At 36.1% G+C, this 24,435-nt stretch overlaps 1 protein-coding gene across 1 annotated transcript; it reads left to right on the top strand.

The window, feature by feature from the left end:
- The first annotated feature begins 386 nt into the window (after positions 1-386).
- On the top strand, positions 387-983 carry LOC149215487 (putative 2' cyclic ADP-D-ribose synthase BdTIR). Its single transcript, XM_089389737.1, has one exon. The coding sequence runs from the start codon at positions 387-389 to the stop codon at positions 981-983; it is 597 nt and encodes a 198-aa protein (XP_089245863.1).
- Positions 984-24,435: the final 23,452 nt, after the last annotated feature.

The following is a 24,435-nucleotide window of genomic DNA, read 5'->3' as shown; positions in this document are numbered from 1 at the left end:
GATAGAAGATACAACCAGGACTCCTTGAAAGTGACTTTTGGCAGTGCAATCTAAATTTTAGACCTGAATAGCAGATGATAGAACATACGACTTCTTGAAAGTGACTTGTACCGACTCGCGCTCGCCAGCAACGGTTGAGTGTGAGGGATGGACATCAAATCTATCAGACCAGAGAAGCACAATATCAAAACGAGCGCATTTTTATTTCAAAGCACACGCTCGCTTGCTTACAGTTTAAGCAGCGCTTCAAAGGACCTTCCATGGATCTGCTTGCCCGCCTGCGCATCATTTCGATATTGTTATTATTGGTGTCGATGCATCCATTCATGGAGATCGCAATGTTACAATTCACAACCGCCCTTCATCATATATCTTCTTACATCGATATGTCTTCCTGCATCTGCACCATCTTAATATTAACAGCATTTCTTACAATTCATGCATTCATCGAGATTCTATTGGCTGAGGATACGACTATCCGTCGTCCTTCTGCGTCCTCGGCGGGCTACTCTGCGTCCACTTCTTATACCCATTATGACGTGTTCATAAATTATAGAGTCCCAGACCTTAAACACACTTTGGCCCTCCCTCTCTACCATAGTCTTCAATCCCGGGGATTGAGAGTCTTTCTTGACCAGACCGAAATGGTGGTTGGACGCAACATTTATGATCAAATAGTAGCCGCTACTAGTAGGGCCTCTGTTCATATAGCCCTCCTCTCTCCAAATTATGCAGAATCGGCTTTTTGCCTTGATGAACTCGTCCTTATCGTAAAGTCGGGGGCTATCATCATTCCTGTATTTTACGATTTAAAACCTGAACTCGTGTGCACCGGCGAAGATAAAAGTGGAGCGTACGATAAAGCCCTTGGCGCACACGAACAGACACAGAAATACGACAAGAAAAGAATTCAGAGTTGGAGAGACGCTCTGTCTCATGTTGCAAATATAAGCGGCTTGGAGCGGGAGGCATCGAATGAGTGAGTATCCTAATCTGTGTAAATCCGTTATAGCTTGTAGTGTGTAGGATTCTCAATAGTTATCTTACGCTCTGAATATGAACATACAGGGAACTCTTGCAGAAGGTCGTCGAGAACGTGTTGAAATTCTACACGCCATCAGTGAATTGTTGACAGCATCCATCGTGTTTGATCGGCGAGAGAATCACGAATATCTTAGTTAAGTGATGATGCGTAGGAATTCCATTGCACAAGCTAGCATATGGCACAGGTTTTTCTATTATTAAAGAGTAGGTTGGGAATAAAACCATGTAATGCCCAGATATACCATAGCTATTTAAGAATTAGTAGGGTTGGAATAAAGCAATGTAATGCTTGGATATGCGATATATTTTGAAGAAGAGTAGTTTTGAATAAAAATATTGTTTGTGGTTATTTTTATATTTAGATTTTCATGCGTGGGTTTTCCTTTTCTGTTTTTTTTTTCTTTATTGTTTCTTCTGTTCTTTGTTCTTTTTCAGTGGGAGGGGTATTCAGTTGCCATTCACTTGAACTGTGAGGTTGGATAGGGGCAATACATTAGCTACAATGCCCAGATGTGGGTTGCAATCCTTTAAGAAGTTGTTTGATAGAGTTAACTGGAAGGGTAATTCTCATATTCTTGCACTCATGGAAGTATTTATCTCATTTTACCAATCTCACAAATCTACATGTCTGGTTGTGTAAGTCAGACAAATACATCTAGTGGGGCTGATGCCTTTGAATTGTTGTCTCCAACTCAGTATATCAGTGTTTCACCGGAGGTGAGCATAACACTGCGATGGGCTTTCCTGCCTCCTGCCTGCAATTGCCAATATTTGATCCCTCTCTTAGATTCGAAAGTCGCTGCAAAAACAATGTGCCATCCTTTCCTAATTACAGGTGTTCATTAGAAGGTTGACCTTACCTATCCAATGAACATCGTTATCTCGCTCTCACTCAACGGGAAACTCAAGACTTTGGCTCTGAACCAAGACTGATAGAGTGGATGGAAGAAAATCCATAGAACCTTTAGCTAAGACTCTCACCCTGAATCGCCTAGATGAAGGTAAGAGTGTGGTGGACTTGTAGTTCAGGAAAATAGTTTCCTGTGAAAGCTTCGAGCGGACCAACAAAGAAGAAGATGCCTAGGGTTAGCTCTGCGCACGGACTTCTGCTCGACGGCTAGGGTTTGTGTAAACAAAAACAGACAACCCCATTGCTACGGACAAAGAAAGTCGACTTGGAAACCTTCTGGGATCTTCAAGGACAATTCCGTGACTGCTGGCTCGACCTTTGCTTGGCTGACAGCCTCTGACGTCTCCCTTCATCAGCGCTCGGATGATTGGCCCAAATTAAAATAATGAAAAAGATAACAACGGAGCGGTAAAACTCAAGATAGTGGTATTATTATTGTCCAAAAAAACCCCAAGTTTACAATCGATTCAGATTAAATTTACAGATCCATGGGCAAGAGATTGGTATTATTATTATCCAGGAAACCAAGGTTACAATCTATTCAGATTAAGTTTACAAGAACAACACTACAGTTCTCTAGGGGTAACATAGATGTATGTTTATTATGGCATTGTCACATTTGTGACAGTTATGTTAATTTGAATTATCAAATATTTACCCTCTATGTTTTGTTTTTCTGGACTATGTCCATGATGTGTGGATTTGTCCTGTGACCCATGATGTCTGGATTCAGAGTTTTTGAGTTGTTAAAATTATTAGGGAATTGCATTTGATTTGAGCAATGTCAATTTTTAATAGAATTAGATTGGTTTTGAATCTTCAATTCTTACTGGAGTATTTCAACAGTGCACCTTTTCATTATCTAGTGTATATCTTAGATTTTTATAATAATATTTTCTAGTTTACATCTTTGATTTTTATAATAATATTTTCTAGTCTATATCTTTGATTTTTATAATAATATTTTCTCGTCTACATCTTTGATTTTTATAATAGATTTTATAATAATATTTTCTAGTCTACATCTTTGATTTTTATAATAATATTGTCTAGTCCACATTTTTTATTTTTATAATAATATTTTCCTTTTAGGTAGGCTGAAGACGTCAATAATCTAACCATTAAAAGTGTTTTTGTCATTATAGCTGATACAATTTTTGGTTAAATTGTATCAAGAATCTTCGCAATTACTTTGCACTACGATGGCCCTGACTGTCAAGAATCTTCGCAATTATATAAAAGCTGAGACGATGGCCCTGACTGTCAAGAATCTTCGCAATTACTTTGCACTACTATGTTCTTTGCAGCTCTGCCACAATTAAATCTGGGAAAGCGAGATAGAGTTACTGAGCTGGCGTATAAACCCTCCTCCCTCAGCCTCAGGAACGGAGAAAGAATATAATATATATTTATACACGGAGATCTCCATTCAATTCCAAAACAGCTAGCGGTTTCCCGTACGTTTTGTGAAACGCACTGAAGCAATGGTGGTTTTGACGATATCGCCTGGCCTTGGGACAGCGGGAACTGTCATTGTCGTCCTGTTTATCAATGTGCGAGGTTCTGGTATTTCTAAATCGATCTTGGAGATTGCGCGAGTCCACGTAGGCGAACAACTCAACAATACAAGATTTAGTCAATGGCATTGATGGTTGATTTGGCCAGCTAAACATCCGGCTTACTCTAGCAGGCAATATTAATGCGGTCTGACATGGGGCCGATATAAGACGATACAACACGTTGCTATTTTTTTTTCTCTTGTTGCCGTGCCGCGTGTTGTATCGTCTTATATCGGCCCCATGTCAGAGCGCATTAATATTGCTATGGTCTACGAAATAGGAGACTCCTATTTCGTAGACCATAGCAATATTAATGCGGTCTAACATGGGGCCGATATAAGACGATACAACACGCCGCTATTTTTTTTCTCTCTCATCACCGCGCGGCGTGTTGTATCGTCTTATATCGGCCCCATGTCAGACTGCATTAATATTGCAATGGTCTATGAAATAGGAGTCGGTCGCCTACTCTAACAGGCCCTCAGGTGGCCTTTATAGCTTTTTGACCCCGCGCGCCCACTTAATGGGAATCTGATCAACCTTACAAGTGGAATTTAAATTCCACTTGTATAAATGATCGCGTAGGATAAATTATTCCTCTCTTTCTAAAGCCGGTAACACTGGTAGAGAAGTGAGGTCTTTTTAGTAACAGGTAGAAGTGGGATTTAAAGTCAAGGGAGGGTGATAACACCTCTTCTAGAGCTATTTAAGTTTACATTTAAGAAAAAAAAAAATCTTATTGAAGACTAAAATCTTAAAAATTTTATTAGTTTCCAATAAAACACCATCTTCGCTTTTTTTAATTTTCAATTCATTTTTAAAGATTTTTACTTATTAGCAATGGTTCCAAAAGCTGTAAAGAGAGGCTAATAATATTTTTAAATCTAAATTGTTGAATTGAAAAAGTTGTACTTTGGTTTGAAATAATAATTATTGTATTAGATTTAGGTTTTTTTACCCTGTTTGCCTTAAGTTGGTAATGTACAATCAAAATATTGAGATGATGAAAGTCCCATAATTTTTCTATATATATATCAAACAAGCCATGGTGCCACATGCACACTTTTCTAAGAAAATGAGAAATGAGATCTTCTTGTCACCTACAATATAAGATGTGACAATTATTCAAAGGATGGTTCTTTTATAATTCTACATCATCTAATGGACCGGAAAATGCATGGAGCTTTTGTATAAACTCTTAGTATGGTATTCACCTAATTTTTACACTATTAGCAAATAATTTGTCACTTCAAAGGTAAGTAGAACATATTTCTACTCATAAGCAAAGACACTAGTATTCTCTACAATTATGGATAGACAACATTGATGGGTATCATTTAGAAATCATGACCCAAAAGCAAAAAGCAAAAAAATTATTTTTAGTATTCAACCCAAAAAATTATGGCTGGTAACCCATTTTCTAAATCCAAATTAAATACATTTGAAAGATTCTTTTTCTTTTTCTTTTTCTTTTTTTCAAAAGGTGGGAAAACCTATCATAACTCAGTTTTGTCAAACTAACAGTGAGGACAGCCATCTCTAGCTGCTAATGGCGAATGTTAGTTTGACACATCATTGTCATTCAAGGAAAAACCACGCCACCTGGAATAACCCACTGGTGGTCCGTAAGGGGGTAGGCTTTCACTCTTGCTAGATGCCTCTGGGTGTCGTTAACTTGTTTCCTTACGTCCGAGGAAGACAAGCTCTTAGCCAAACAGAAGTAGTTTTAGGGCATACTCCAGGCCCAACATTTGAAAGATTCTTACCACAAATCAAAAAGTGTTTTTTTATTGGAGTTGAGTTTGAAAAACATTTAATTCATTAGAAATATAATTAATATTATAATAATAATTTTTACAATTTAATTAAAATCAAATGTAAAAATAGAATATCTCATTACAAACATTTTTCCTAACAATTTTTAGGCAATTATATTCTGCCATAAAAACATGTGAGTAAACCCTTCACCAATATTAGTGCCCCCCATTAAACTGACAAACACCAGTACCCTCATGGCTTGTCCTTCAAGTTCGCTTCCCTACTATGACATCCTAAGCCATGGTTCATTTATTTGCCTCTTATTGTTGTTTTTTTCCTTATGCAAAGATTTAAACTATTGTGGGAAGTAACTAATGGAAAATATATTATTTACTAAGTATAAAATATTTTTAAAGATTTTAATTTTGAATGATTTTCTTGCATGAGTTTAAGAATTAAAAATCACTATACCTATTTAAAAATCATTATGAATATAGAAACAATATTTAGAAATAATGACTTAAAATATATCAGGCATAATGAAATTATTGATTTTATCAAAAAGGAAAAAAAGCCAAACTCCATCATAGATTGAAAATATTAAAAAAAATATTATTTATATTTTTCAAATTTTAATTTGATTTTGATGACTAGACAAAAAAAACCATACAATAATATAATAGATGAAATTGTTACTGTGTAAATCAAATTAAGTCAATTAATTATTTGACCATAAATCATTGAATAAACTCAAAATTATTCAATAATAATTAAATTTTCATAATAAGATTGGGTTGTAAGTGGTTGTCAACAATGTTAAATGGAAGCCCATGATGGGTACTAAATAAGACGTTTTTTAATTATTCTAAGTTTATTTTATGTTTTTTAATTATTCGTCCATGATGGCTATTAAATAAGACGTTTTTAAAATTATTCTAGGTTTATTTTATGTTTTTTAATCATTCGCCCATGATGGCTATTGAACAAGACGTTTTTTTTATTATTCTAGGTTTATTTTATGTTTTTTAATTATTCTATATTTTGAAGTTTCTTATTAGATAACTTTTTTTAATTTATTTATTCTTGAATGTATAAAAGGAATTATGAATGTTTTTTGGAATATCTAGTTATGTAGAATCTATAGAGTATTATTTTAACATTTTTTTTCTAAATTTAAATAAATTTTTAAAATTTAAAATGAGTAAACTACCACATAAAAATAATGCTTTAAATAAATTTTCATTTTAGGACAATAAAGTAAATCAAAATATTTATTTTAGTATAATAATATTTTAATTAATTCAATAATTATTGTTATTTTTAAATTTAGGTTTATGTAATCCATAATGAATTAAGAAAAGTTTTTAAATATAAATCACGAAATCATATAAGAGAATTTTTTTGGTTCGAACCAACAAGTGTGGTTCATCTTTAGGAACAAGGTAGACCATGGCAAAGGTGTTGTAAAGACAATAATATTTAAATTATGATATTAATTTATTAGTATATTAAAAACAAATATTATTAAGTAACAACTATATTAAACAACACATTATTGTTAAGTAATGACTATATTAAACAACTAGTTTTTGAAAAATAATTTAACGTAATGACTATATTAAACAACTAGTTTTTGAAAAATAATATTTAAATTATGACATTAATTTATTAAAAACAAATATTAATAAGTAACTACTATATTAAATCTCTAGTTTTGAAAAAATAATATTTAAATTAATTTATTCAAATCAAATACTATTAAAAAATTCTATTAAAGAAGTCAAAGATTATAAAAATAAGATCATTTAATGAATAAAAATAATAATTTGAAAAATGACTCAAGATCCTAAATGGAAACAAGATCATTTAATAAATAAAAATAATAATTTGATTTTGATTTTTTGATTCTTGTTAGTTTAATTTTTAGTAATATTTGATTTTAATAAAATAATTTTAATATTATTTTTCAAAATAATAATTTGTTCCATCATTTAATAAATAAAAATAATAATTTGATTTTGATTTTTTGATTGTTAGTTTAATTTTTAATAGTATTTGATTTTAATAAATTAATTTAAATATTATTTTTCAAAATAATAATTTGAAAAATGAGTCAAGATCTTAATGGAGACAAGATCATTTAATAAATAAAAATAATAATTTGATTTTGATTTTTTTATTCTTGTTAGTTTTTTTTTAATAATATTTGATTTTAATAAATTAATTTAAATATTATTTTTCAAAAAGTTCCAACCAAAAATTTGCTAAGCATACATTTTTTTCTCTTTATGTTGGTTAACTCTAAAAACTAAAAATAAAATTTTGTAAAATATTTTTTGTTAGATGTTTTTTTAATAAATTATTTTAGAACAAATAAATTAATTCAATATTATAAAAAAATCAACTTTAAAAACTAAAAATAATATTTTTTGTAAAAATAATTTTTGTTAGATGTTTTTTTTAATAATTATAATTTTTGTTAGATGTTCTTTTTAATAAATTATTTTAGAATATATAAATTAATTCAATATTATAAAAAAATTATGAAATATTTAGTTATGTAGAATTTATAATTTAAATAAATAATTTTAACGATTTTTTATCCAATTTCACATAAATTTGATAAAAATAATAATAATAAACTTTTAAATATAGAACATTTAAACTATGAAATAAAATAATATTGTTGATGCATAATGAAAATAGATAACTATAGCACATGACGTGCATGATGTAATGGCTGGGGCGGCTGGCTTTCACACCGCCTAGCCGAGTTTGAATCCTGCGGAGAGGTTGTAAAAATGTTGTAAAAAATGTGGAATATGAGTGGGTCCTACCGAAGCTTACAAAAAAAAAAAGAAAATAGATAACTATAATTTTTCATTTAATGGGAATAGGTCAATCAAAATATTTATTTTAAGATAATAATATTTTAAATAATTTAATAATTAGGGTTTTTTTTATCATTGTAATGGCAGGATAACGTGTTGATTCCTGAGTACGCATTTTCCTCTTTATGTTAAATGGTTGATTTTAAAAATTAAAAATAGAATTTTGTTAAATTGTTTATGAAATTGAATAGTTATTCATGATAAAAGTTTATATGTGATTAGTTTTAAGGAATAGTTAGTTGGTTGAGTTACAGTTGCTAAATATTTTGCCAACTGGGAGGTCATTGGGTTAAATTTCTTTGATGCCCTTAGAGTTAGACTCAACAGAACCCTTTGGGTGGATCTGCTCGGTCATTGGGTTAAATTTCTTTGATGCCCTTAGAGTTAGACTCAACAGAACCCTTTGGGTGGATCTGCTCAGATTATTACTCGTGGATAATCACACTTGATTTATTTTTTTTACATCTAAACATCTATAATAATGATAAACCATGAATTTAAATTTAATACGTTTTTTAGCCTCTATTTATCATAATTTTTTAAAATCATTATAATAAAACATTAATGTAATAAATTTTATAGTATTTTTTTATTAATTTTTTTTATTATTATTATAACTTTTCTTTATGTCATTATAAAATCATTAATATAACGAGTAAAACTCAAAACATGAATTTAATTATATTTTATATAATATATATTTTTTATTTTATCTAATTTTAAATTTAAAATATAAGTTAAATATATATATATAAATTATAAATTTTAGAAAAATAAGTATAAGAATAGTATAATCATATAATAAAATGATAATTTTTTAATATATAAATAAAAGTTCAATATTCCTGGATGGGGTAGAGGATCATCACATGAGTGAGGGGATTGGGGTGGTTGCCACCTCACCAATTCCCGAGATCATTAAGGGCGGTGTGACTTGCCCCCATGCTTTATATGTGCGAAGTATGATTCTTGTCATTATGACTCATGCTATTAGCCTGCAATTTCTAGATCCTTCAAATGGTTTATTCAAGAATGTATGTGGAGCAAGACAAACGTGGGTCACATGAGAGCCTCTTTGGTATCATTGCGAGTTTGAGTTATGGTTTCGCTAAAGGCATTAGCTTGGTTTTGAGGGAGTCTGCAAAGGAAAGCTTGGAACATAAAAGGGTTTCTAAAGGTTTTCTGTGTGCTTCCTCACAAAGGCGAAAGCCTTTCGTCTCATGGTGCACTTGTATTTGGTCATTGCTCAGTGGACACCAATCTTAAAACGGAAGTTGGTGAGAAGCTGGCCTTTAATAGTCATTCAAAGCCTACTAGTGTTCAGAGGGTCACTGTGGCCCAGTATTTTGGAGCTAGTCTGAGGTTTGGCTTTCTCTTTTGTTCCAACCTGCATACTGACGTAACCCTATGGCTTTGGCTTTGTATGTATGGTCATCTGGTTTCTATGAGTTGCCTGGTATTTTCGGGTCTTATTATCCCTTTTCTAGTTGAGTTAATGGGTACCTTGCTGACTCAATCAGACTTCTCCCCTCTTGAATTCTGTGTTTTTGTATGGGATGATTGTCCATCGCCTTCACCTCTTATGCACCTTTCTTTCATGGTGGTGGCTCTAGTGTGTTGGTTCTATGCCAGTATTTTTTAATTTTCTTGTATGGATTTCAAGTGAGGTATCTGGTATGTGGTTTTGAAGAAGTGGGGAGAGTCTTGACCCCTGTGATTGCAGGAAACTTCGGTTTGTATTCTTGAAGTGTAAATGTCTTTGGTCTTTAGGGAAGCATGTTTGTGACCTTCTTGAGGTTTACAAAGTGTTGTGGATTTTTTGTTTTATCATGCCTCGACAACGAGGCCATCACTGTCGAGGTGTTGGGAAGTGTGGCTAGTCTAGTAGGACTCGCTCTGAGGCTCTTGCTCAAGAGGCGACAACTGTCTACTAGGCCGAAATCCTCCCATGCACGTAGGCGAATATTCAGAGGCTTGAGAGAAATGCCCATAGGGAAAGATAGACAATGTCACATTCTGAGGTTTTGGAAGAAGTTTCTCATTGGCTCCTAGACCGTGAGCACAGTAGAGGTAGGAGAAATCATTAACCTTCATTGGCAACTGAAAAGCTACTAGGGCAAGTTCTAAGAGAGAAATATGATGATAGAAATGAGATCATCGCATTCCTTAATGAAATTCAAAGGAATCAATGGAGAATGTAGGACAACCTAGATCATCTGAAATCATATGGAAAATCACATTAAGTGTGAACTCAAGTTCCCAACACCTCCGTGCATTGGACCAAAAAATCCTGCTCCTATGACGTCTTCAAAATCGTAAATTTCTATCCTTTTGATGTGTTTATGGTGTTTATTTGGATCTCTGGATGTATAGTATGATGGGTTATGCAATCTATATGGTTGGATGTAAAAATTTTGCTAGTTAACATATTAGCCAACCAAACTAGTTAGAGTGAGGTTGATAAATTTTGGAAATCCAACTATGTAACACCCCTTTATTAATGGAAAAATCCCGACTTACAAAAAAAAAAACAAAAAATAGTTCAATAATATAATCTTATAATAAAATGATAAATTTATTTTCTTACATAAAAATATGACAAAATTTAATGTAAATTAAAAATGGTTTATAGAGCAATTTTTATTTTTTATTTCTTATTTCTTTATAAAATCTATTCCTATCCTTAAAAATTATCAAAATTTTAGATTAATAAAAAAAATTGCTTCTATTTATTACTAGATTCCTATAATGGAAACGATGTTTGTCATTAGCATAAATGCCTCCTAGTATAAATGCCTTCTACTAAATATGGTATCATTGATTTGCTATGAATGGTATGTTTTTTGTTTGCATTATTTTTAAATTAAAAATTCAAATTCTTTTGTTTGTCATTAGAATAAATACCTCTTATTATTAAAGAACAAATGTTTTTTACTAGCGGTTTTACTATCAATTATATGTTTTCTTTTCATGTCATTTTGAATTAATTTTTATTTGTTTGTGTTGAAAAATGTGTAACTAGGTTTGTTCTTCATAAGTATGAAATGTATTCTTGTAAATATAAAATGAAAAAGAAATTATTATTGTTATTGGAGCATGGGTTTCATGCTCAAGTTCTTTTATTTTATATAGTTCAAGCACCCATTGAGTGCTTCTAGGGTATGTCCTAGGTCTAAGAGTCATTATCATATATTGAAGACCCTATGGGGGCATTGTAAATTGTAAAGAAAAAATTATTTTGTCTTTAAAGTGTCAAAATACCTCTAAGATCAAGTCGACTTAATGAGCTATCAAGTCGGCCTACATGAAGAACCACGTCCACCCTTCAGGAAACTTCTATATAAGAAGAACTCATCCTCCATTTGGATAACTAACTCACTCATCTCTTATGTGAAAAAGAAGAAGAAGAAATCAAGAAGGAAGTGTGAAGAAGAGGAAGTCGAAGAAGTCGAAGTGTTTCTGGGACTTATCTATTCTTCTGGAAAGATTGAAGTTAGGGTTTTTTGTGTTGGATTTCCTGGGGTTTGATTTTGGAAGCAGAAGAGAAGGAAAGGCAAGCAAAGGTCTCTTAGGGCATCTTACTAGCCCTAGGAATCAAGGCAAGGCAAGCGAAGTCAAGAGGAAGGCTATTAGAGGGAGATCGAAGTCTCTTAGAGAAGCAACAACAGTTGCAATAGTTGTTGGGAAACATAATTTCGGATCTACTAGGAGGTCGAAGATATTGCAACAGTAAGTCATGGTAGATTTGATCTTGAAGAGTATTTGTCTAAGTCTAGGTCATGGTATTCGTCAATTGAAAGATCTGAAAGATAAGAAGAGATTTACAGGTTTTTCCCTCAAGAGGAGGGGTTTTGGCCCTAGCTTGCAGCCTATATACTGTGTCACTGTGCTTACTATTTTGGTAGTTGTTTGATGTATTGCATGTTGGAATAATAAGGAACAAAGCTAATAAGACAAAGGTAACACAAACAATTATCTAGTTAAGAGAATTAACATATTCATTGCCCTATTGAATTCTCAACATGTTATTGGAGCTTTGGTTCTCTAAGGGCATCATGAAGATCTCCTCAATAATGAAGAAATTCATCAGCAAACCATCTCAAGAAAGGTATCAAGGAAGCATGGAGTTTCTTATTCTCTACAAAGAATGTATCATTCAAAGAAAGGGATGAAGGTCTCTTCTTGTCTCTCTCTGGTACATTCCAAGACGAAGACATTTGGTAATTGATAGTGGTGCATCAAGGCACATGACTGGCCACTCCCACCGATTGAAGACCTTATCAAAAGGAAAATATGCTTACTCTGTGGAACTTGGAGACAACAAGAGCTATCATGTGAAGGGAATTGGATCAACTTCCATAAAACTCGAAGATGGAAGCAACATCCACCTCAACAACATTCTATTTGTTCCAGGTTTGCATAAAAGTTTACTTTCTATTTCAAGTTTAGAAGACAAAGGAGATAGAGTATCCTTCATTGATGGAAAAGTAGTTGTTTGGGGAAAAGACTCAAGCATAGATCAAACAAAAGTTATTGGTATCCGAGAAGGAAGGATTTACAGATTAATATCTCCCATAAACCAAGCCCTAGTTCACACTAAGATTAGTCCATGTGAACTTTGGCATCAAAGGTTTGGCCATCTACATTTCAAAATACTTCCAACTTTAGGTTCCATAGTAGGTGGAATATCGAATTTGAAGGATGATCATGAAGGTGTCTGCAAGGGATATGCATTGGTCATGAATACCAAAATACCATTTGGAAGCAGTGCTTCGTAATCGAAAGAAATCTTGGATCTCATTCACTATGATGTGTGTGGCCCTATGACTCCAAAATATCTTGGAGGCCATCTGTACTATGTCACATTCATAGATGATCATTCAAGAAAAACCTAGGTTTACTTAATGAAAACCAAGGATGAAGTATTAACAAAATTTCAAGAATTCAAGGCTAAAGTGGAGAACCTTACATAACGAAGAATGAAGATATTGAGATTTGATAATGGAGGAGAATACACATCCAAAGAGATTATAGCATTCTGTAAGGAGTTTGGGATTAAGAGGGATCTGATAGTCCCATACAATCCCAAACAAAGTGGAGTCACAGAAAGAAAGAACAGATCCATTGAAGAAAGTGTAAAATCAATGTTACACGATCAAGATCTACCTAAGTTTCTATGGGGAGAGGCAATAAAGATAGCGATCTACATTCAAAATCGATGTCCTCACAGATCTCTAGATAACAAGACTCCGAAAGAAGTGTTCACTGTAGAAATTTTGAATAATATGACACTTATTCACAGAGATTATCCTGATTATACACTATTGTGGAATACATGCATAATACATAATCTCCTCTACTTTGATCATCAATTTTGCAGAATTAAAAACAATGAAATATTAATCGCATGCGCACATTAACACAGTATGTAACCCGGGGAAAGCATACAGCTGAAAACCCCCAACTATCTGTATATTATATTGATTGAGAACATGTAACAATACATAGTACAATACTCCTCGCAAGTACTCAATACTATCTCCACCTGTTACACACAAACTAGCTCAGATATGATGCCTCAAATCTCCTCCACTGTTTGTCTGCCTCCACTGCACAATCCTGCATGAGAATAATGATGAATGGAATGACCAAACTCGTATTTCCCTTGTGTGTGACTGCGCAATCCTCATTGGCATTACTCAATCCATGCATGTGCAAATCTCATGCACAACTATAGTCACAACTGACAGTTGTCTTGCCCTTTCACTCACCTCTAACACCTGTCTCCACTGAATTGTCCATGCATTGAGTTAACTGATGTATTCTTCAATTGCTTTATGAGTTAATAATTAGTGAATTAATTAATAATTAATTCACACAACTCATCACTAGTGTATTCTTTAGTTAGACTAAATACAACTAGTTCAACCAAGTCAAACTGAACACAACTCCATCAACTCCTCAATCAACTCCACCAAAACACAACCACTTGAGTTCTAACTGAAGTCCATCATGCAATAGCTCAACTGACCCATAAGAAAAGCGTATTTCCTTCTGACAGCTGTATGTGCTACATCCGTAGCTCGAACTGAAGTGCTCCAAGAGGATAAGATAATGTTTATAGTCCAAATATTATTAAGAGCTAATAATATTCGACTGTTCTATATTTAGACTGGCAGCCTAAAAATAGGCTCCGCCCATATGTCTAAAAATAGAAGTCCATCTATTTTTACCAACATGACCAATCATCCACAAATAGCATCCTGCAACTCATAGACCATGATCCATATGTCTAAAAATAGACTTTGCGCCAAAAATAGCTTGCGGGCCCACTTAGTGAAGGCAACTCCTTTCCACTAAGCTCCATCATCTTGTTGCATTTTCAACACTCCCTCTCAACAAGATATGGATTATCTGCAACGCCTATCCTGCCTCGGTGGTATTCGAATTTTCTCCTAGTGAGCGCCTTCGTCAAGATATCAGCATCTTGATCCTCCGTTGGAATGTATGAAAGTAACATGACTCTCCGCTGCACACAATCTCTGATATGATGGTACCTGATGTCAATGTGTTTAGATCTATCATGAAATACTGGATTAGCCGATAGTTTAATGCAACTCTGGTTATCACAATAAATCACAGTAGGCTCCAAGCATGAACCGAACAACCCGACCAGGATCTTCCTCATCCATATAGCCTCGCATGCAGCCAAACTTGCTGCCATATACTAGGCCTCTGCTGAACTGAGTGCCACGGATCTCTGCTTCCCGCTGTATCAAGAAACTGTTGTCGACCCGATACTGAAGATCCCTCCAGATGTGCTCTTTCTGTCCATTGGGCTCCCTGCCCAATCTGCATCCATGAAGCCACATAACTTCACCTCATCCTCTTGTCTGTACCACAATCCATATCCCGATGTGCCTCTGAGATAACGCAATACATGCTTTCCTGCCTTCCAGAAGAGCTTGGTTGGCTTAACCATAGCTTGTGAAAGCTGGTTAACAGCATAGCATATATCAGGTCGTGTATTGACCAGATACATAAGCGACTCCACCAACTGTTGATAAACAGTGGCATCCACTACCTCCGCTGGAGTAGCATCCTCCTTCCTCCAACCTCCAGGAAGAGGAGTATCAACAGGCTTGCAGCCATGCATGTTGAACTTCTCCAGTATCTCCCCAGCATACTTACCCTGAGAAACAAATAGTCCACCACTGTGCTGCCAAATTTCCAATCCCAGGAAATAATGAAGGAGGCCCAAGTCCTTCATTTCAAACTCCCTAGCAAGATCATCCTTGCATGAAAGTATCAACAGCTCATCTCCCGTCAAAATCAAATCATCTACATAAAGTACAATGATAAGCAACTTACCCTCCACCACAATCTGGTATAGGTTAGGATCCGCCTCACTCTTGGAGAATCCAAGTCCGGTGAAATAACTGTCTATCCGTGTGTACCAATCACGTGGTGCTTGTTTCAACCCATACAGTGCTCTCTTGAGCCTGCACACATGTGACTCGTTGCTGAAGATCTCGAAACCTTCGGGCTGCTCTATGTACACCTCCTCCTCAATGACTCTGTTGAGCAACACAGTCTTCACATCCATCTAATGAATGTGCCACCCCATCTGCGCTGAGAGAGCAAGAATCATCTGTATGGAAGAATACCTTGCGACAGGTGCAAAGGTCTCCTCATAATCGATCCCCTCTATCTGTGAGAAGCCTCAGGCAAAAAATCTTGCCTTGTACTTCTCCACATTCCCGTCAGCAGCCTCCTTAACTTTGTAGATCCATCTCGAACCCACCACTGATTTCCCTTCCGGTCTTGGGACAATCTCCCATGCGCTGTTTCTGACAATCGAATCATACTCTTCCACCATGGCATCTACCCATGCAGGGTCCTCCACAGCTTCCTCGAAAGAGGATGGCTCAGTCACGACACATTTGCTCACAAGAGCCATGTATCCAGTGTACCAATCAGGTGACTGTCTCTGTCTACGTTGAGTTGTAGGTGGTCCTACAACTTTCTCTGCATCTTGAGCCAGTCGCTCAGCTTCTGTTATGCGCTTTCGCCCTCTGATGGTTGGCTCTACATGAGTGGTCTCTTCCACTCCATGAACTTTGTCCTGTGGCTGATCCACGTCCTGAAGCTCACCCTTAGGAACTAATAGCTCCTCATCTGCATGCAAGTGTGGCTCCCTCTCAAGCGAACACTTCATGGCTTTCTCCTCCTGAAATTTGATATCCCGTCGCACAACAGTCTTACGACTGTCTGGAAAATACACACGATAGTTGTGGGGCGTATCAGTGTACCACACAAATATCCCAACCTCTGCGGTCGGTTCCAACTTCTTCCTGGCATCCTTCGTCACATGCATGTAAATGTTAGAACCAAAAATCCTCAAATGAGAAATACCAGGCCTCTTACCAGAATAAGCTTCCTCGGGTGTACTCATGCCAAGTATCCTGTGAGGACAACGGTTCTGCACATATACTGCAGTATTGCATGCTTCCGCCCACAAGTGAAGGGGTAGGCCCTGATCATGCAACATCGCCCGTGCAGCACCCACGATCGTTCTGTTCTTCCGCTCAGCAACCCCATTCTGTTGTGGGTTTTGGGGAGCTATGAGCTCTCTTCGAATCCCTTTTGCGCTGTAGAAATCCTTGAACTAGCCAGAGATGAATTCACCACCATTGTCACTCCTAAGAGCCTTCACCTTCTTCCCTGATTCCTTCTCGACCAGTGCTTTGAACTCACAGAGCTTTGAGTATGTCTCGCTCTTCTTCTGCATGAAGAAGATACAGCACTTTCAAGAGAAATTGTTTGGTCAATTTAGTGTGATCTAAATTGCTATTTATAATGTCAACCCGAGGTTCGTAAACTGACGAAGTGAAGTGTATTGTATGTACTAGATAACCATTTCCTTAGTCTTTTGTCGTTTTTAGTTTTTTTTAAGTTTGTTTTTGAATTTATCTTTCCCTACTGTGAGATGATGAAAAGGTGATAAAGCAAGTGAAATGTGGATGGTTATGGTGATCTCTAAGTGGTTTTCAAAACTTAAAAGAAAGAAAGCTTTAAAATAACTGAAATGAAATCAACTCTTCAAAAGAAATAAAGACATCAAACAATGAACTATGACATCGGCCCAGTATCTTTGTTGCTGATTGAAAATGAAAGTGAAATCTACACTAAACTCAATTAAAAGTAAGAACAACTAATCCACACTAGTTCAACTCTTCAACTCAATCTTCCTTGTGAGAAGATATCATGAAATGTTAAGCAATGTGAAATCTCAAAGAAGTTAAACTAAACTAATCACACTACTTTATCTTTCTTGTCCTTTTACCTTTTAGCTTAATTTACCCTGTGAGAAACAGTTATGAACAAGTCAAGCAATGTGAGATCTAAAGCAACCTAAATCAAGCTATAATGAGTGATATTCTGGTTCCTAATACAGTTATTTGATTATAGAAAGGAACCATTAACAGATGAATAGCATGATATCTAAGAACAGAAAATAAATGTACTACTCAAGGAAATGACAGTACTTGAAAATCAAACTTCAGAAAACAAGAGTCAGCGACAAAGACAAGATGATCTCGTATGCCAATAGTTATGGAAAGAAAAGGTGAAAAATTGCCCCGGGCTGCCTAAGAACACCTGCAAAAACACTGATCAGTTGTAACCATAAAAGAGCAGCAACGAAAATGTAAATCAACAGAAATCAAAAGCTTTGTTATGTACAGCTAATATACATGATGAAATAAAACGCAGAATTTAAATGACAACTGTACAGCTAATATACATGAACAGAAATAAAGCAATGCAAAAGTTAAAAGACAACTGTACAAGGTTTCAGTAAGCAGGGGCCCTCTGCCACTTCAACCAATTCAACGAACAGCTACACGCGGAAGTTTAAACCAGTCTTCTCATATATTAAACAGCAACGTAAAAGTGCAGTGGGGAAATACAACAGTCTTCAAATTACATTAACAACGATTAACTTGTACAGCGTTCATGGACGCATTATTTATAAGGAAAGAAAGCTAAAACAGATTAACTAAATCTACGCTATTAACCACGGTGCCAGAGACACGTGAATCCTCCTCAGCTCGGATCTAGGTAACTGTCATCATGTTTATTAAATCCGAGAGGTATGGTTGTTGGATTTGCGCTGCCAGGATGTCTTCGTGGCTAAGGATTGTGCCATGTAGCTTCACGTGCTCAAAAATAGAGCTACGCAGAGCCGTGCCACCGCTGAACACTTCCGTTGACTATCCTTTGCCCCTTGTTTGACCGTGGGCTTTTATTGTCGTGCCAGATGATCTGGAGGGACACGATCCATGTCCTTGACTCCTATAACTTGCCCATGTGGCTCATTTCTTGAGAGGACACCTGTAGCATGGTGTTTGACAAAACAGCTGCGGAATCCTGTGCTGGCTGCAGAAACCTGGGTCAGCTGCGGAAACCTGTATCGGCTGCGGAAACTGAGAAGCTTCCGCAGCTGTCTGAGCAAAATTCTAAACCAAACAACAGTCATCAGCATAGTTAGAAAACCATGTCAAAAGCTCGTTTTTAAACTAAAATACAATGATTTAATCAACTTGGTGGATAAAATGAGTGGAAAAGAAGGCTGAGAGGGTGTATGGGAAAGTGCAGGTTCGAGGCTCAACATACCCCCACTCTGAAGGTGTTGCATGTCCTCATGCAACCAAAACTTAGTTATTTTTCCTCAATCCATATGCTCTGAGGCTTCTGCAAGAACATCTAGCCCTCTTCTCTTTCTCTTTGATGCTAAAATGGTCCTTGGTTTCCTGACTAGACATTTGAACTTAAGATTAATCAATGCCCTGCTCAACTTTTTACACTTCTTCTTCAGCTTCTTGTTCTTCTTCTGCCACAGTCCTAGGTGGAGCATAGTGTTATCATGGACAATCTTGTCTACCTTGCTCTGCTCTTTGAGTGTTTCGTTTTCCTGTTTGATGTGCCTATTTAAGACTTCCAATTCAAACACTTCCTGTTTTAAAGACTGTACTTGTGCATCAAGTGGCAAGGTGGTGCTTGGTCCTGAAGCTGATTGTTCCAAGGACTCTAAGTAGTTATATGCTTCTTGCTGGGTGGAATCTACCTCAGGTGTTTTTCTCAGCCTAAACTCAAATTCTGGTGAAGGAGGACTGCTTTCTCTTTCCGGCTGAAAAGGGCTTTCCTCACGTGGAGGACTTGGCTCAATACTTGGTTGAGTTGGGGATTTCTCAAGTGTCTCTTTATCTAAATCAATAAAATGAGACTGTTTTTCTTTGGTTTTATTCCCCTTCCCTTTTAGCCTAGTGCTCCTTCTTAGGTAGGAACTAGTACTTTTCTCTTGTGCAGCCTGTTTTCCTCTTTGCTTTTTCTTGGTTATGGCAGCAACTTGAATATCTATTAACCTCTCTGACAGAGGTTGATAATCTTCTTCTACGGATTGTTCAGGTGATGGATAGGTTTCTTGAATGGTTATCTTGCCTTTGTCCTTCTTTTGTTTCTTGTTTTTAGTTCCCTCTTCTTCCTCTTTCTGAACAGTTTCCTGAATGTCTACTGTAGGAGGGTCTTGGGCTGTAATATTCTTTTCTTTTCTCCTACTTCTCTTTGGAATTTTTGGGGAGCTGCTTGCAGAGGCTTCAGTCAGTTCTTGGAAGTGATTTCTCGTCAAAAACTTTTCCCAAGTATCCTTAGTGTTTTTCAACTGATATTCAATAAGGATTTTTATGAACCCGTGATGGTAAAGATGGGATTCAATACTACCTACGTGTTTTTGAACAGTAGAGCTCATTTTCTTCAAGCTTGATAACAGAAAATAAGGCAAGTTAAGGGTACAACCTTCCATGAAATTCATCATTATCCTGGCATGATACATATACATGGTACCAAAACGACCCTCGCATGTGATAAATTTCTGGACAAGTAATAACAGCGTGGACCATTCTTCTTTTATTGCATGCACAGGAATTCCTTTGGTAAATACAGAGGTATCCATACCTGGGTTTTTGAGCATTGTTTTCCATATTTGATCTTCTACACCTCTGTTCTTGAACCACCTTTCACCTTCTTGTGGAAGACTTGTTGCAGCTGCTATTGTGGCCTCGGTCACTGTAAATTTCAGGTCTCCAACCTCCACTGTTTGTCCATTAAAGGACCTGGAAAAAGCTTTAGTCACTTCTTTATTATAGCCCGTGAACTTTTGAATGAATCTCAGCCACCTTGCTTTCTTCAACGACTCCTTCGTTTGAGGATAACCCTCCAGATATTTCGGGCCTTCCGGTTCAGCTCTTAGCAGTTTTCCCATTCTCGGCTTCAAATTCCGACTGGAAATTCTACTGCGTATGACGGTTCAGGAAAAAAAACGGTTGATTACGGGATTTTTAGGGTAACTGGAGTGGTCGTAATCGAAGTTCAGGATGTATGTGGTGATTGGAGCCAGGGTTTGGAGCAGGCTGTAGTGAACGCAGCGGAAATGGAGAACAGGGAATGGTATGAGCACCGAGGTAAGCAACAGTCACGAGTTTAGCATCAAATGCATGTGGGAGTGAAGTGATAAATGGGCAGAATAACGGCTGAGTCCTTTTGAATCGGATGACTTGCGCACACGTCTCAGCAGACGACTGCGGGAATTATGGTGAAGGAGAGCTGTAGTTCAGTAGGTCACGTCTCAAAGTACAACCAATAAATGGAAGAGCAGTCCATAAATTTAGAATGATCATGGAACCGTTAGAAATGAATAGGGTGTGTGGAATGACGTCGGTGGAAGAGGAGTGGTATGGGGCTTGTCGAATCAAATCATTGCATTTAGTGGAACTTGCCATGGTTTAAATAACTATGCATAATAATGACATTGAATTGTTATTTGGTAGAGATTTTTTATCATACCTTTGGAAGTTTATCATTTCTTGATTAAGGCTTCTGACCCATGGTTGTTCTTTGATCTTGAAGATGCCCCATGTCTTTGCTGCACTTGGTGATGATGACACTAACCTTTGGCTGTGATTTTTTTTTTTTTGAAAACAGAGTGATGCCGGCTGTGGAGACAGAGTGATGCTAGCTGCGGAAATCGTTTCTGGCTGCGGAAACTGGTTCTAGCTGCGGAAACGGTTTCCAGCTGCGGAAACTAAGACAACACCCCTTTAACTGCACAAAGATAGTTAGAGAAGAACCAACTGAATAAAATAGTCCTGAGAGGGACTTTTATTGATGGAATGAGATGAAATGAGTGGAATGAGATGGAAATGAAGTGGAGTGAAGTGGAATGGAGATGAAAATGAGATGGAGGTGAAATGAAATGACAAGTGAAGTGGAGTGAAGATGGAAAGGGAGAGAGATTTTTTTTTTTTTTTGGAAAATATAGAGTGTCAGGTGCCCCTGATTTTCACTCTACATTTTCTATATAAGACTACCAATCTATGATTGGTTTTCAGGCTTATACAAAAGAATTTTTTATTTTTTATTTTTTATTTTTTTTTTATTTTTTTTTTTTTACTGAAAGAAACAAAGACTAGGCTGATGGAGGAGAAGGATTCCTCTCCACCAGCCTCATTGCAGAATTTTCTTGAAACATTTTGACAAAGTCCTCTTTTGAGAGTGGCTTATGATAAATTTTCAATCGGTGGCCATTCACAATAAGAGGAGTTTGAAACTCAGCAATAGTCTTGACTTGAACTGCTCCATTGCTAAAGACTTCATCAATCTCATATGGTCCAAGCCAATGAGTCTGAAATTTTCCTTTGAAGTCTTTAAACTTGGAATCAAACAGTAACGCCCAATCTCCCTTTTAAAACTTTTTCTCTTTGATATATCTGTTATGCCACTTAGTTCTTTGGTGCTGAACTAGATCAGTCCTTAAAATTGCATCTTGTCTTATTTCATCTAGCTCATTCAGCTGCTCCATTATGTGCTTTTGGGCTTCTGATAGATTCATTCCCAACTGAACTGCCATCTTGAAGGTCTTGACTTGAAACTCAATGGGGAGCAGGACTTCTTTCCCATAAACAAGTTCATAGGGAGAATGTCTTATTGTGTTCCTCCATGTAGTTCTATAGGCCCATAAGGCTTCAGAAAGCCTTTCTGCCCAATCTCTTCTGTGGAGATGAACAGTTTTGGTGATGATGCTCTCAAGAACTTTGTTTGTAGATTCCACTTGACCATTTGCTTGCGGATGGTAAGGAGTAGATTTTCTATGCTTGATTTTGTATTCTTCCATCAGCTTCTCCATCAAGTTAGATGTAAATTGACTTCCCTGATATGTCACAATTTCTCTTGGGACACCAAAACGAGTAAAAATATCCTCAAAAAGAAATTGAACAACTGAATTTTCAGTGGCAGAAGGCAATGCCTTGGCTTCTACCCATTTAGTAACATAATCAGTGCAAACCAATATATACTTCTTTTGTCTAGATGGTGGATTAATGGGTCCAATGAAATCTAAAGCCCATTTTTCAAAGGGTTCGATGAGTACCTGTGGCTGTAATGGCATTTCATTTGAAAGAGTTGGTCTCCCAACTCTTTGGCAGCTGTCACACCTTCTAACATATTGTTTTGCATCCTTGAAGAGAGAAGGCCAATAATATCCTAAAGAAAGGATTTTATAGGCCGTCCTCTTGTTAGCAAAGTGTCCACCGCATGATTCATCATGACATGCCTTAAGGATGTCAGGCATTTCATCTTCCCAAACACATCTTCTGATCACACAATCTAGCCCTGTTTTAAACAATTCATTAGAAATCCATGAATAATTTGAACTCTATTAAATGATTTTCCTTTTCTCATTAGGAAATAAGTGTGGAGGTAGCTTCCCTGTAACCAAATAGTTAGCAATATCTGCATACCAAGGAGTTTTAATAGTTACTGCAAACAAATATTCATCTGGAAACTTATCCTCTACAGGAGAATCTTCATTAGTATTTTGGATTCTAGACAAGAAATCAGCTACGGTATTATGTTTCCCTGGTCTATCTAACACAGTAATATTGAATTCTTGTAAAAGTAAAAGCCATCTTGTAACTCTGCCATTAGTAACAGGTTTGTTCATGAGATATCTAATCGCAGAATGATCAGTATGGACAAAAGTTTCATAGCCTGTTATATAATGTCTAAACTTGTTGATTGCATGAACAACAGCTAAGAACTCTTTTTCAGTCACAGTATAATTTAACTCAGTAGGAGTCAAATTTTTACTGGTGTAGTAAATGGCATAAGGAACTAAATCCTTTTGACCCAACATAGCTCCTAGAGCTGTATCTGAAGCATCTGTAGAAATATGGAAAGGAAGTTTCCAATTTGGCCCTCTCAAAATGGGTGCTTCAGATATTTTTGTTTTCAAAGTTTCAAATGCAGATTGACAGTCAGGATCCCACTTGAATTCAGAGTCTTTTGTAAGTAATTTGAAGAGTGGAGATGTTATTTTAGTGAAGTTTTCAATAAACCTTCTATAATATCCAGTAAATCCAAGAAAACTTCTAACATCTTTTTGACAATTTGGAATAGGTAACTTGGAGATGACTTCAACTTTTGATCTATCAACCTTAATCCCATCTCCCGAAATATGATGTCCTAAAACAATCCATTCAGTAAACATCATAAAACATTTTTCATGACTTAATGAAAGATTTGTTTCTTTACATCTTATAAGGACTTTTTCCAAATTTTCTAATGCCTCTTCAAATGAATTACCATAAACTGTAAAATCATCCATATAGACCTCTACACAATCATGAATTAGATCAGAAAAGATTCCTAGTACAGCCCTTTGAAATGTTGCGGGTGCATTACATAATCCAAAAGGAAGTACTCGGTAAGCAAAAGTTCCCCATGGACAAGTAAATGTGGTTTTGTCCTGATCTTTAGGTGCTACCTGAATCTGATTGTAACCACTAAAACCATCCAAAAATGAGAAATACTTTTTGCCTGCTAAAGTATCTAATACTTGATCAATAAAGGGTAAAGGAAAGTGATCCTTCAAGGTTGCTTTGTTCAATTCCCTGTAATCAATGCAAACCCTCCATTTACCATTCTTTTTAGGTACTATAACCGAAGGAGAAACCCACTGGCTATCTGAAATGGGGTAAATGAAGTTTACATTAAGTAACTTTTGGAGCTCTTCTTTCACTATCTCCCTAAGGTTTGGATTCATCCTTCTTTGAGGTTGTCTGATTGGCCTACTGTTTTCCTCAATGTAGATGTGATGAATGCAAGTCTTAGGATCAATACCTTTCATATCGGTATACTCCCATGCAAATGCAGTAGA

The sequence above is a fragment of the Pinus tabuliformis genome, chromosome 1_1 (genome assembly GCF_031772625.1).
Source record: "Pinus tabuliformis cultivar Carrire ecotype Pingquan chromosome 1_1, CPIR1, whole genome shotgun sequence".
NCBI lineage: Eukaryota > Viridiplantae > Streptophyta > Pinopsida > Pinales > Pinaceae > Pinus > Pinus tabuliformis.
Note: the sequence above shows the minus strand (reverse complement) of the source record. Positions and strands in the feature narration are given on the sequence as shown.

What these genes read in the sequence shown, in the direction of transcription:
- LOC149215487 (XM_089389737.1), top strand. Translation starts at nt 387, where the DNA reads ATGTCTTCCTGCATCTGCACCATCTTAATATTAACAGCATTTCTTACA.